The 13,407-nt window shown below is 42.1% G+C and overlaps 1 protein-coding gene across 1 annotated transcript in view; it reads right to left on the bottom strand.

Annotated features, from left to right (window-relative positions):
* The window catches only part of MRPL48 (mitochondrial ribosomal protein L48), a 54,767-nt gene that overhangs the window by 25,024 nt on the left and 16,336 nt on the right, over window positions 1–13,407 (bottom strand). The window contains exon 5 of the mRNA XM_073879686.1: window positions 2,921–3,009. Coding sequence (XP_073735787.1) covers window positions 2,921–3,009 — 89 coding nt within the window. The remainder of the gene's footprint in view (window positions 1–2,920; window positions 3,010–13,407) is intronic.

The raw sequence follows: 13,407 nt of genomic DNA, 5'->3' as shown, positions 1-13,407 counted from the left end.
AAAAGCCTACAACCTTAACCAAAGAGAGCATCACTCCCTTCAAGCAACCAAGGTCATCCGGAGCCAGCTGTTTGCAAATATTGGGTTGTATTTGCCAGCTCTGATTTACAGAACCTTGGGGCAGCTCCAATAACCACACATCAGTTCAGCTCAATCAATATTTACTGTCCTCTACTTGATGCCAGGCCCTCTGATGCAAACTGAGGATACAAAGACATGGCCTCTACTCTTAGAGAGCTCACCATCTAGAAGGGGAGATGGTCATCAAACAGACCATTAAAACAGAGCAGTAAGTCATATTACAGAGGAAGCACAAGGAACTCTAGCAGCTCATGGTAGGACAAGAAATCCAGTGCTGGGAATCCAGGAAGGTTTCTCAGAAGGGAAGCTTCGTTTATCCCCCCTCACCCTGCTTCCTCACTAGAATTTATTTATTTATTTTTTAAGATTTTCTTATTTGAGAGAGAGAGAACAGAGAGCATGAGAGGGAATTATTATGCTATGTCAGTCACCATACAGGACATCGTTAGTTTTTGATGTAGTGTTCCATGATTCATTGTTTATATATAACACCCAGTACTCCATGCAATACATGCCCTCCTTAATACCCATCACCAGGCTAACCCATCCCTCACTAGAATTCAAAGGTTGAGGATGTATTAGCCAAGTGAAAAGAGAAGAAAAGAGAAACTTGGAGAAGATATTCCAAGTAGACACAACAGCCCTGAAACAGTATGTGTTTCATAAAGAGACTTGTGAGGCCTTGAAACACTATGATAATTTGGATAAAAAGCAAGAGGCTCAATGCAGTTAGAGCATAGTATACCTGAGATGGGAGAAGAAACTAGGGAGAAAGATAGGGACAGATGGCATTAATATGACATTAGGCTTCCTCTTATACCAAACTACAGAGCAGGTCAGAGCATGGCATACACAGAAAATTATCTTTTAAGATGGAGGATCCCTGGACGCCTGCGTGGCTCAGTCGGTTGAGCATCTGCCTTTGGCTCAGGTCATGATCCCAGCGTCCCGGGATCGAGTCCTATATCTGGCTCCTTGCTCAGCGGGGAGCCTGCTTCCTCCCTCCTTGTGTGTGCTCTCTCTCTCTCTTACAAATAAAATAAAATCTTTAAAAATAAATAAAAGATGGAGGATCCCAATAAATTAACAAAAAAACAAAGAACACACACCCAAACCAAATGAATTTTATTTCCTACTAATTTATATGGGACTTTTAGAAGAGGGATATCCCAAAATAAAACAACTCCAACAACTACTCTAAGGTGTCACAACTCAGAAAGGGTGTAAATCACTCCTTCTTTTGAATTTTATTAGCACTTTGTATCTTCTTTTTAGCACCTGTCACTTCCTGCTGAGGAGCATAATTATCTGTGTCTTACCTCTAATAGTTTACCAGCTCTCTGAGCATGAACCAGGTCTTGTTCATTCATCCTCTAAAATTTTATTACAACCCAGGGTGCCTGCATGGCTCAGTTGGTTAAGCGACTGCCTTCGGCTCAGGTCATGATCCTGGAGTCCCAGGATCGAGTCCCGCATCAGGCTCCCTGATCAGCAGGGAGTCTGCCTCTCCCTCTGACCTTCTTCCCTCTCATGCTCTCTCTACCATTCTCTCTCTCTCAATAAATAAATATCTTTAAAAAAAATTTTATTACAACCCAGTCTGAATAGGAAGGCACCCTCAACAATGCCTACCACATAAGAGATGTTCGATAAATGTTTCAGAGCATCAGAATTACATGATATCAGAGCTCTAAGACTCTTAAAGATATTCTAATCCAGTTTCTCAACCTTTATGAAGACTTTGATAAAAGCTATGGACTCTCTTCCCAGAAAAAAAATCACACATAGAAAACATTTTACATATAATTTCAGGGCCCACAACGCCCAGAGGGTTAAGGTTAATTATCCAAAGTCATGAGGGTGTAATAAGTGGCGTAACTAAGCCTACAAGCTTCCTGGTTCCCAATTCAGTCTTCTTCCCACTACAAACTACAAATGAACAACTTTAATTGGGCTATTTCCTGCTGGGAGGCTGTCTAATATAAGCCTCAGATGTGACAATGATCCTCTCATGAAATTCCTTGCTATAAGGAGGATGCTCAGGAGACCATGGCAAGTTTAGTGGCTTCTGAGACCCAAACACAGTGGTACTGACCTCTGCCAAGGAGAGAAAGGGGCAGCAGGAAATGTTCATGGTTACGTGGGAGCATTACAATAAACCAAAGAAGCAAAAGTGATGTTGAAGTCTCCCTAAGTAGAAGAGCAAAATCCTTCTAAACTGTACTATTTACAGGAAATGATAAAATCATGACTCAAAACCAGACTTTCTGACTTTCAGGCCAGTGTTGTGTCCACCTCACCACAAAATCCTCTGCACATGCACAAAAATCGAAACACCATAGAAGCAATCCTGTAGCTCTGGAAATCCTAAGAAATGGGCTAAATAATCTTATAATGCTTAAAACTATCACCCAGTTATCTGTGATAATGGATTCAAGGAACAGAAACATCCTTTAAATCTGCAAATACTATAAAACTATTTGGCTGAAATGCCATTCCGCCTCTACTCGCCACAAACCATTCATTCAACTTAAGTGAATGTATCATTTATTGTGAGGTCCATGCTGAATAAGTACTAAGAAGATATTTTTTTTTAAGTATCACAAGTAATGAAAGCAAATCATTGGCTTTTCACTGTAATAACCTGGTGTAGGGACAAGATTGAGAGCTGGCAGAAACACCTCACTGTAGATAATTTCCAAACGAAATAACTGGAGAGGACTAAAGGGTAATCCCAACGTGATCTACCTCCAGGGTTATCCGCCCTATGCAGATCGGATCTGCAGTTTTTGCAAAAGCTGCACACTGTCCTCTTCTAAGGGACCCTTGCTCCCCTTACCTCCTGTACTTTGACTAGGTGCTTGTATCTCCCAATGCCATGGGTAGGCTTTGTCTTGTAGTGCCGACTGGTACCCATCAGAATGCCACCTAAAAGACAGAAAATAAGACAAACCTGTTTCAAAGCTCCTGCAGGGCAGACCACACGTGAGGAGACAAACTCTCCACCACAAGACTCAGAATATTTGGGATGGTGGGTCTCTTGCTGGTTTAAAGAACCAGAGCCGGGCTCAGGTCACGATCCCAGGGTCCTGGGATCGAGCCCCGCATCGGGCTCCCTGCTCAGTGGAGAGCTTGCTTCTCCCTCTCCCACTCCCCCCTGCTTGTGTTCCCTCTCTCGCTGTGTCTCTGTCAAATAAATAAAATCTTTAAAATAAATAAATAAGTAAATAGAAAATAAAGAACCAGAGCCATTTCTTGATCCTGGGCTCACTCTCAATTTACCCCCTTTTTCTCTCCTCTTGGCTCCTGCACTATATCCACTCCCCACTACCTATTTTTCTTGGAGAAATTCTCTCCTGCTATAGCCACTGGTGCTAAGAGGACAAAATACATTCTCATAGTGTTCTTGTTTTCACTTGTTCCTCCAATGCCAATAATCCTTTTGAAGTCTTCTAATGTGGATCATACAGAGAAAGAGAGGAGTGGCAAATACAAGGTAAGAGGACAATCACAGATTTCCACAAAGTTTTACAAACCATCCATTTGGTTTATTTGTGCTAATATGGAACCACCGCCAATACACTGCTAAGTAAATAACAATAAAAACAAAAACCTAAGGCACAGAACACTGTGTGTGTATACTACTACCAAGTATAAACTAAGATCTCCATACACATATTTACTGTGGTAAACCCAGAGATACACCACTTGGATCCATCTTCAAGGAAGGACTTTAATCTTCATTATTTTAAGATTTTATTTATTTGAGAGAGAGAGCACAACTGGGGTGAGGGGCAAAGGGAGAAGCAGACTCCCCGCTGAGCTGGAGCCTAATGGGCGGCTTGATCCTGGGACTCCAGGATCATACCTGAGCTGAAGGCAGACACTTAATTGACTGAGCCACCAAGGCGCCCCTAATTGTCATTATTTTTATCCTTGTTTACAAATAAAGAAACTAGCTCAACACATGAAAAGATGCTCAACATCACCCATCGTCAGGGAAATGCAAATCAAAACCACAATGAGATATCACCTCATACCTGTCAGAATGGCTAAAATAAAAAACACAAGAAACAGCAAGTGTTGACGAGGATGTGGAGAAAAACGAATACTCACGCACTGTTGGTGGGAATGGAAACTGGTGCAGCCACTGTGAAAAGCAGCATCGAGTTTCCTCAAAAAGTTAAAAATTGAACTACCTTATGATCCAGTAATCACAGTGCTGGGTATCTACCCAAAAAATACAAAAACACTAATTCAAAGGGATACATGCACCCTTATGTTTTTGCAGCATTATTTACAATAGCCAAATTATGGAAACAGCCCAAGTATCCATTGACTGATGAATGGATAAAGGACATGTGGTATATATATATAACAGAATATTATTCAGCCATAAAGAAGAATGAAATCTTGCCATTTGCAACAACATGGATGAATCTAGAGAGCATAATGCTAAGTGAAATAAGTCAGTCAGAGAAAAACAAATACCATATGATTTCACTTATATATGGAATTTAAGAAACAAAACAAATGAGCAAAGATAAAAAAGAGAGAGAGAGACAAACCAAGAAACACTCTTAACTACAGAGAACAGGGATGCCTGGGTGGCTCAGTCAGTTAAGTGTCTGCCTTTGGCTCCGGTCATGATCCCAGGGTCCTGGGATCGAGTCCCACATCGGGCTCCCTGCTCTGAGGGGAGCCTGCTTCTCCCTCTGCCTGCCGCTCCCCCTGCTTGTGCTCTCTCTCTCTCTCTGACAAATAATAAATAAAATCTTAAGAAAAAAAGATATTAACCACAGAGAACAAACTGATGGTTACCAGAGGGGAGGTGGGGGGGGGCATGGGTTAAATAGGTGATGGGGATTAAAGAGTACACTTATCCTGATGATCATCACCCAGTGGTGATGTATGGAATTACTGAATCACAATATTGTACACCTGAAACTAATATAACACTGTATGTTAGCTATACTGGAATTGAAATAAAAAACTTAATTAAAAAAAAAAAAGAAACTGTAGGTCAAAAAATATGGTGAAATGGCCAAGGTCATCCAACAAGTAAAAGGCAGAACTGCAATTTAAACTCAGGTCTATCTGGCTGAACAGGCTGTGTGCAGGTGGATTCTCATGACATCTGAATTTCTGGAATATAAAATCTAGCTAGGGGCGCCTGGGTGGCTCAGTCGGTTAAGCGACTGCCTTCGGCTCAGGTCATGATCCTGGAGTCCTGGGATCGAGTCCCGCATCGGGCTCCCTGCTCAGCAAGGAGCCTGCTTCTCCCTCTGACCCTCCCCCCTCTCATGTACTCGCTCTCATTCTCGCTCTCTCAAATAAATAAATAAATCTTTAAAAAAAAATCTAGCTAGATATGAACTTTCCTAGTTCAGATCTCAGTTTCTTATCTCTACCCTCTCACTGGAACCAGCCCCACACAGTTCTTCTACGTCTGTCTCTCTTGCTCACTCTCTACCTTCTGGAGAAGTATTAATCCTAGGTTCTGCTCCCTTTCCTCCCAGCTCCTATGGTGGGGGAGAAGCAGGCTCCCCTCAGAGCAGGGAGCCCGACGTGGGACTCGATCCCAGGACCCTGGGATCATGACCTGAGCCAAAGGCAGACGCTTAACTGACTGAGCCACCCAGGCAACCCTCATCTTCCCAGGTCCACCATTCTATGGGGAGGCTAAAAAGAAAATGGTGTGGAGAAGTGAAATGTTTCTTAGGCTTCTCTTTTCTAAAATGGGCTTCCAAGCAGGTCTGCTCTATGCCAGGCCAGTCAGCGACTGCCATCAGAGCCAATCCTGCATTTATAATCCACACTATTTCATCAAGACAAACCCTGGGTATCATGGGTCCCTTCCATGATATGCATTAGTCCACATTTACTACCGCATGCCAACAACTGTATAGACACTAGGACAAAGATGACTTGGATATGTCACTTTCGTTGGAGACACTCAATGTGTACTAGGGAAGGATGTTGGAAAGCGGTGCACAAATTCCTTTAACAGAGACGAGAGCAAGGTAGTGAGTGTCTGGAGGAAGGAACAATGAACCTGCCTTGGTTGGGGGAGGTGGTAGGAGTAGAGGAGGGTAAGGGGAACAGGTTCAGAAGAGGTAACAAATGCATTCTTGCAAGAGGAGTAAGAGTTTACCATGCAAGGAAGAAGGAGGTATTTTTGGCAGAGGTTCCAAAAGAGCACTGAACACAACTGAGGTATCTTCTTGGTTGCTATCCCAATTCTGTCTCTCTCAATCTAAGACCTTGGACCCTTTAAGCCTTCAGGTTCCTACTCTGCAGCATGGAGCTGGCAGTCTATGGGAGGAGGGAATCATTAATGGAACAGTCACAAAATAAATATAAAATTACCAATTGTGATAAAGAAAAAGAAAAAGCACAGAGGGCTATGGCAATACAATTGGTGGATCTATTTTCGACAGGAGTATCGGAGAAGGCCTCTCTGAAAAAAAACATGTGAACTGAGACCAGAATTCAGAGGAAAATAGTGGTTATCCCCAGGGAGGGGAAGTGGCTAGAAGGCAGGAGGAGAGGGAGATTTAACTGCTTATTTTATATTCTTTTGTTATCCTTAAAACTTGTTCCAAGTACATGTATTATTTATTAAAAATAAATAAAATAAACTGAAACCTGAAAGGCAAAGAGGAATTTATTAGGTGAAAGGATTGAGGATGAATGTTCCAGGCAGAGGGAATAGCAGTGCAAAGGCCACCAGTTGGCACGTTCAAGGAAAAGAAAGGCTGTCACTGTGGCTGAAGCAAAGTGAGAAGGGCACAGAGTATACCAGAGACCACAGCAGTAAGTGGGAAACACACCACTCTAGGCCTTGTAAAGGGTTTGCATTTCAAGGTGAGCAGCCATAAGCAGGGTAAGTATATGCCTGATATGTTTTTAAAAGATCACGTTGGTTGGTGTATGGAAAAGGGGAGAGAGAGCATGAATGGGTTAAGAGATTCAAGAGGCAGCCTTGGCTAAACTGTTGTTGGTGATCTCACTGTATCCACACACCCCTCTCTGTTCCACCCCCTACAGCTGACAAACTGATCCTTCTAAAACACAAACCTAATCACGTTCTTCTCTTTCATTAATTCAACCATTTAATCCTTGTACCCACATAATTTTTTTTAAGTACTTAGTATGTGCCAGGCACTGTACCAGGCACTACAGAGACACCAACGGATGAGGCGGGGAAGGTCTTGGCCATATTTCAAAATGTTCACACTCCTTAGGTAAGTATTTAAGAAACTTGATTCTTTAATCTAGTTCCAACGACTTCATCTCATTCTCCCACTCCTCCAGGCCGTTAAAACCTTGCTCCTCAGCCACAGAGCTACACTTGCCATTCTATGAACCATGCCGAACCTCTGTGCCATGCTGGGCAGTACCCCCTGCTGGAACTGCACCTCTCTGACTGGTGAAATCCTAGCCAGCCTCCAGGGCCAAATGTCACTTCCTCCGTGAAACTCTTCTACTGCCCTAAACGTTCAAAGATCATCGAGTTTACTTCATGGTTATAGCTCTCCCATGCCTCCACAATATAGTAGAACATTTTGTATAAATAAAGAAAACTCAGATGCCAACCACCATCTTTAACTACACAGAAACTCAAACACCCTCCCAGTGGTTTCAAACGGAACCAAAAGTGATCTTTGAGACGGTGACACGTTTTAGGTGAAAGCACCAGACTGTGTGCCTCAGCCTCTCCTCTGCTGGGATTCCTTGGCAAGGAAGCATTTTTAAATTCAGTTTAGGGCAATTCCTATAATTAGAGCAGCTGGTTAATTAAGAAGCTGGTTCAAACTACTGTTAAATTAACCATTTTCTCCCTTAAATGAAAGGTTTTGGTCAAATTACCAGTGTTTAAACTGCTTAATTAGCCAGTTGTTTATGTTATAAAATTTACCAGTTTGAAAGCCTCCGATTTCTAGTAAGTTCAACAGAATTCTCCCCCTGCTCCTTGTCATCAAATGGGTTTCCAGCTGTCACATTAATATTGCAGCCTCGTAAGAGGAAAGGCAACTCTTTTCACTGAAGATACAGAACCCCAGGGTGTCAAAAGGAGGCTCTGAAGATCCTTCAGTTAGCACAGTGATAGGATGTGATCACGTATTGACTTCTCCCACATCACATCCCTTTACTTTATATATGCCAGAACCAACTGTCCTTCAGTGTCCCTGTTTACTAAGCTGGGAACTAAACCCATCAATCCAGGATGGGGGTAAACAACGTCACTTTAATTATTTCTCCTTCAAAATTAGAACAAGCATTTTTAGTATGGCTATGCTGCAGAAATAGGGGGAAACACTGGGGGTACCCCCAGTCAGAATTAATTACAGGATATTCTCTCCATTCAGTAGACTAGAGGTCCCTTACACACCACAAGGACAGGTACACCCCAGCACGTGGCAAATAGTATGTACTCAGAAATTGCCTTTATGGGGCACCTGGATGGCTCAGTCAGTTGGGCATCTGACTCTTGATCTCGGGTTGGGTCTCGAGCTCAGGGTCGTGAGTTCCACACTGAAAGGTTCTTAAGACATTTTACCAAGACAAGCTGCAATGACTTGGCCCTGGCAGCTACTCACTTTTTTCAAAATTTTTTTTCAAACTTTTTCCAGTTTTTCTAATTATAGTACACTGAACTACTTGGATTTGAATGTGCCATGTTTCTCTGATTCCATCTTTTTGCTCATGCTGTAATGAGAGGACTCTGAGTTCTCTTCATTTAACCACTTCAGATCTCTTTATATATATTTACTTCTACCTGTCTATGTATGTTTAAAACAGTAAGAAAAAGGCAGTCACTACAACCACACCCATCTTTTAGAGAGAGCAGCTGGGATGGTACCCAGGCCCGCAGAGAGTATGCTGGGTCAAGGTCAGAACAGGGCACTGCTCCCCACTCTTTTCTGAAAACCAATATAATTCAATCTTGGAATTTCTGATTTTAAGGATATCTCAAAGAACCCATGAAAAATGCCAACAAAACTATGTCCTTTCAAGTAGAATTATCTTGGCATGCCAACATTGGTGAGTCACCTTGGGCCTTCTAGAGGGCCTTCTGAGATTCCCTGACAACAAATGAAAAATGGGCAAAGGAAAAGATAAATGGCCAGTAAACGTATGAAAATATGGTCAACCAACTAGTAATCAAAGACATGCAAATTACAATACAAGGGATGGCATTTTTTAACTTAATATTACCAAATATTAAAAAATTAATAATGCTTAATATTGATGAGTATATAAAAAGGGATTCTCAAATACCAAAGAAGAATAAAATAGCACAATCTTCCTGGAGACCAATTTGGTAATACATCAATAGCTTTAAAAATGTCCATTTCCTTTGAGCCACCAGTTTGACTTTTTAGAAATGTATGCTGAGTAAATAATCAGATAAGGGTATAAATACTGATGTACAAGGATGTTTATAATAGTGTTGTTTATATTGAAAAATCTTGGAGACAGCTTAAATTTCTCCAAATAGAAAACTGTTGGAGGGGCACCTGGGTGGCTCAGTTGGTTGAACATCCAACTCTTGGGTTTCAGCTCAGGTCACGATCTCAGGGTCATGGGATCGAGCCCCATGTTAGGCTCTGCACTCAGGGTGGAGCCTGCTTTAAATTCTTTACCCCTTCCTTTCCCTACCCTCTGCTCCTTCCCTCCTCCCCCTGACCTGCTTGGTCTCTAAAATCTTTAAAAAAAAGAAAGAAAGAAAAGAGAAAGAAGACTGTTTGAGTAAATTATGTTATTATACTCCATCTTTTTTTTTAAAAGATTTTATTTATTTATTTGACAGAGAGAGACACAGCGAGACAGGGAACACAAGCAGGGGGAGTGGGAGAGGGAGAAGCAGACTCCCCACTGAGCAGGGAGCCCGAAGAGGGGCTCGATCCCAGGACCCTGGGATCATCACCTGAGCCGAAGGCAGAAGCTTAATGACTGAGCCACCCAGGTGTCCCATCCACCTCTCTTTTCAAAGGATCTCTACTGGATCTCCTTCAACAGGTTTAAACATGCCCTATTTGATCCCAACATTTTTTTTTTTTTAAGATTTTATTTGACAGAGAGACAGCGAGAGAGGGAACACAAGCAGGGGGAGTGGGAGAGGGAGAAGCAGGCTTCTCGCTGAGCAGGGAGCCTGATGCGGGGCTCGATCCCAGGACCCTGGGATCATGACCTGAGCTGAAGGCAGATGCTTAACAACTGAGCCACCCAGGCACCCTGATCCCAACTTTAGAAACAAAATAAAACCAAAAAAACCCTCAGATTTAAGTAGCTCTCAAATACTAAAATATACTACAAAATTATAGTAACCAATAGTATTAAAAAAGGTTAGTAATGGCATCAAATATACAGACAAATCAATTGAAAAAACAAAATTAAAATAATCCCAGATCTATATGGAAACTTATATATGATAAAGGTGACGTTCTCAAACCTAAGGGGAAAAGATGGATGTTTCAATAAATGTTGAAACAATTAACGACCCATTTGGGGGAAAAAACTGCATCTCTACTCACTTCTCATTCCAGATGCATCACATATATAAAGGGAAAAAAAATACCAGAAGATAACATGAAGGATTTTTTAAACTAATCTTGGAAGACATCTTGCTAAGCAAGAAACAAAATCTAGAAATCAAAGATTAATAAACTTAGCTTTATAAAAACATAAAACTTCTTTTCAACAAAAAACACAAAAAGACAAAGACTAGAAGCAATGCAAAGCAGAGATAACAGAAAAATGCTAATTTCCTTAATATATAAAAACTATAGGGGCGCCTTGGTGGCTCAGTTGGTTGAGCGACTGCCTTTGGCTCAGGTCATGATCCTGGAGTCCCTGGATCGAGTCCCAAGTCGGGGGGGGGGGGGTCCCTGCTCAGCGGGGAGTCGGCTTCTCCCTCTGACCCTCTTCCCTCTCGTGCTCTCTCTCATCCTCTCTCTCAAATAAATAAAATCTTTAAAAAAAAACTATATAAAAAAATCTTGTAAATTAAAAATGAAGAAGCCAGCAACCCAATAGAAAAATGGGCAGAGGGGTGCCTGGGTGGCTTAGCCGGTTAAGTGCCTTCAGCTCAGGTCGTGATCGGGATCAAGCCCCGCATCTGGCTCCCTCCTCAGCATGGAGCCTGCTTCTCCCTCTGCTCCTCACCTTGTTCACTCTTTCTCGTCCTCTCGCACTCTCTCTAGTAAATAAATAAAATCTTTTTATTTTATTTTATTTATTTGACAGAGGGAGACACAGAGAGAGCGGGAATACAAGCAGGGGGAGTGGGAGAGGGAGAAGCAGGCTTCCCGCTGAGCAGGGAGCCCGATGTGGGGCTCGATCCCAGGACCCTGGGATCATGACCTGAGCCGAAGGCAGGCACTTAACGACTGAGCCACCCAGGCGCCCTAAATAAATAAAATCTTAAAAAAAAAAAGAAAAAGAAAAATGGGCAGAAAGTACAGACAGACAGTTTACAAGGAAAGAAATGAAAATAGCCAATAAAAATGTGGAAAGATGATAAATTCTCTCAAGAAATGCAAATTAGGAGACAATTTTTTACTACCAAAAAAATAAGATGTTTTATAAAACCCAGTTTTTGGGGTGCCTGGGTGGCTCAGTTGGTTAAGCGTCTGCCTTCGGCTCAGGTCATGATCCCAGGGTCCTGGGATCAAGCCCCGCATCGGGCTCCCTGCTCCATAGGAAGCCTCCTTCTCCCTCTCCCTCTCCCCCTGCTTGTGCGCACTCTCTCCCCGTCAAATACATAAAATCTTAAAAAAAAAAAAAGTTTTAACCAGAAAATAGAAATGTAAATCAATACAACCTCCCTGAAGGGCAATCAGATGATACTTATCAAATTTTTAATCATAATTCATTGACTCAGCAATTTCAATTCCAGGAATTTATCTTACAAATGTATGGGAACAAGTTCACAAAGATGTATAAAGATGGTTGCTGCAGCATTTTTTGAGATAGCAAAAATTCAGAACAACCTAAATGTCCAGCATTAAGAATAGTTGTACACACAGACTATGTAAGTTCAAAACGTCTTCTTTTATATATTTTTTCTTTTATTTATTTATTTGTCAGAGAGAGAAAGCACAAGCAGGGGGAGTGGCAGGCCGAGGGAAAAGCCAGCTTCCCGCTGAGCAGGGAGCCTGATGCGGGGCTCAATCCCAGAACCCTAGGATCATGACCTGAGCCGAAGGCAGATGCTTAACCGACTGAGCCACCCAGGTGTCCCTGCATAAAACTTCTTGAAAAATATACGAGAAATTTCTATCAGTGGGTAACACTGAGGAGTAAGACTGGGAAGCAGAAAATCTGACTTTTCATCATACACCTTTTTGTACAGTTTATATTTTTGTATCCTATGCATTATAAATGCATTTACAATTCTTAAAATTGATAATTTTAATAGTAATTAAAAAAAAAACTTTCCTCAGAATACATACCATTTCAAAAGGAACTTTGCCTCTAGTTGAGGATAACGGATGAGACCAAAACCACAGAATAAAAGCACTTGAACATAATCTCTTTTTAAAACAAAACAAGGCCACCTGGGTGGCTCAGTCGGTTAAGTATCTCCCTTCAGCTCAGGTCATGATCCCCAGGTCCTGGGATTGAGTCCCACATTGGGCTCCCTGCTCAGTGGGGAGTATGCTTCTCCCTCTCCCTCTGCCCCTCCCCCAACTTATGCTCACAGTCTCTCTCTCTCAAATAAACAAATAAAATGTTTAAAAAAAATGAACATCTGGCAAAATGTTAGTTAATTGCCAAATCTGGGTTTATTTGACATATTATCCTTTTTCAGTCTTATGTATTTTTTTATCTTTCCAAATAAAAAGTGTAATTAAGAGGGCGCCTGGGTGGCTCGGTCGTTAAGCATCTGCCTTCGGCTCAGGTCATGATCCCAGGGTCCTGGGGTCGAGTCCCACTCTCTGCTCCGCGGGAAGCCTGCTTCTCCCTCTCCCACTCCCCCTGCTTGTGTTCCTGCTCTCGCTATCTCTCTCTCTGTCAAATAAATAAAATCTTTAAAAAAAAAAGTGTAATTAAGAGAAAAAAATGTAAAAGAAAACTTTTCCTGGGATGCCTGGGTGGCTCAGTTGTTAAGAGTCTGCCTTGGGCTCAGGTCATGATCCCAGGGTTCTGGGATCGAGCCCCGCATCAGGCTCCCTGCTCAGCAGGAAGCCTGCTTCTCCCTCTCCCACTCCCCCCTGCTTGTGTTCCCTCTCTCGCTGTGTCTCTCTCTCTGTCAAATAAATAAATAAAAATCTTTAAAAAAAAAAAAAAAAGAAGAAAACCTTTCCTGGACCTCAC

The sequence above is a fragment of the Callorhinus ursinus genome, unplaced genomic scaffold (assembly GCF_003265705.2).
Source record: "Callorhinus ursinus isolate GAN/ISIS: 27379988/994484 unplaced genomic scaffold, GSC_fseal_2.0 scaffold35, whole genome shotgun sequence".
Taxonomy (NCBI): domain Eukaryota; kingdom Metazoa; phylum Chordata; class Mammalia; order Carnivora; family Otariidae; genus Callorhinus; species Callorhinus ursinus.
The sequence above is the reverse complement of the archived record's forward strand: the minus strand, read 5'-3'. Positions and strand labels throughout refer to the sequence as shown.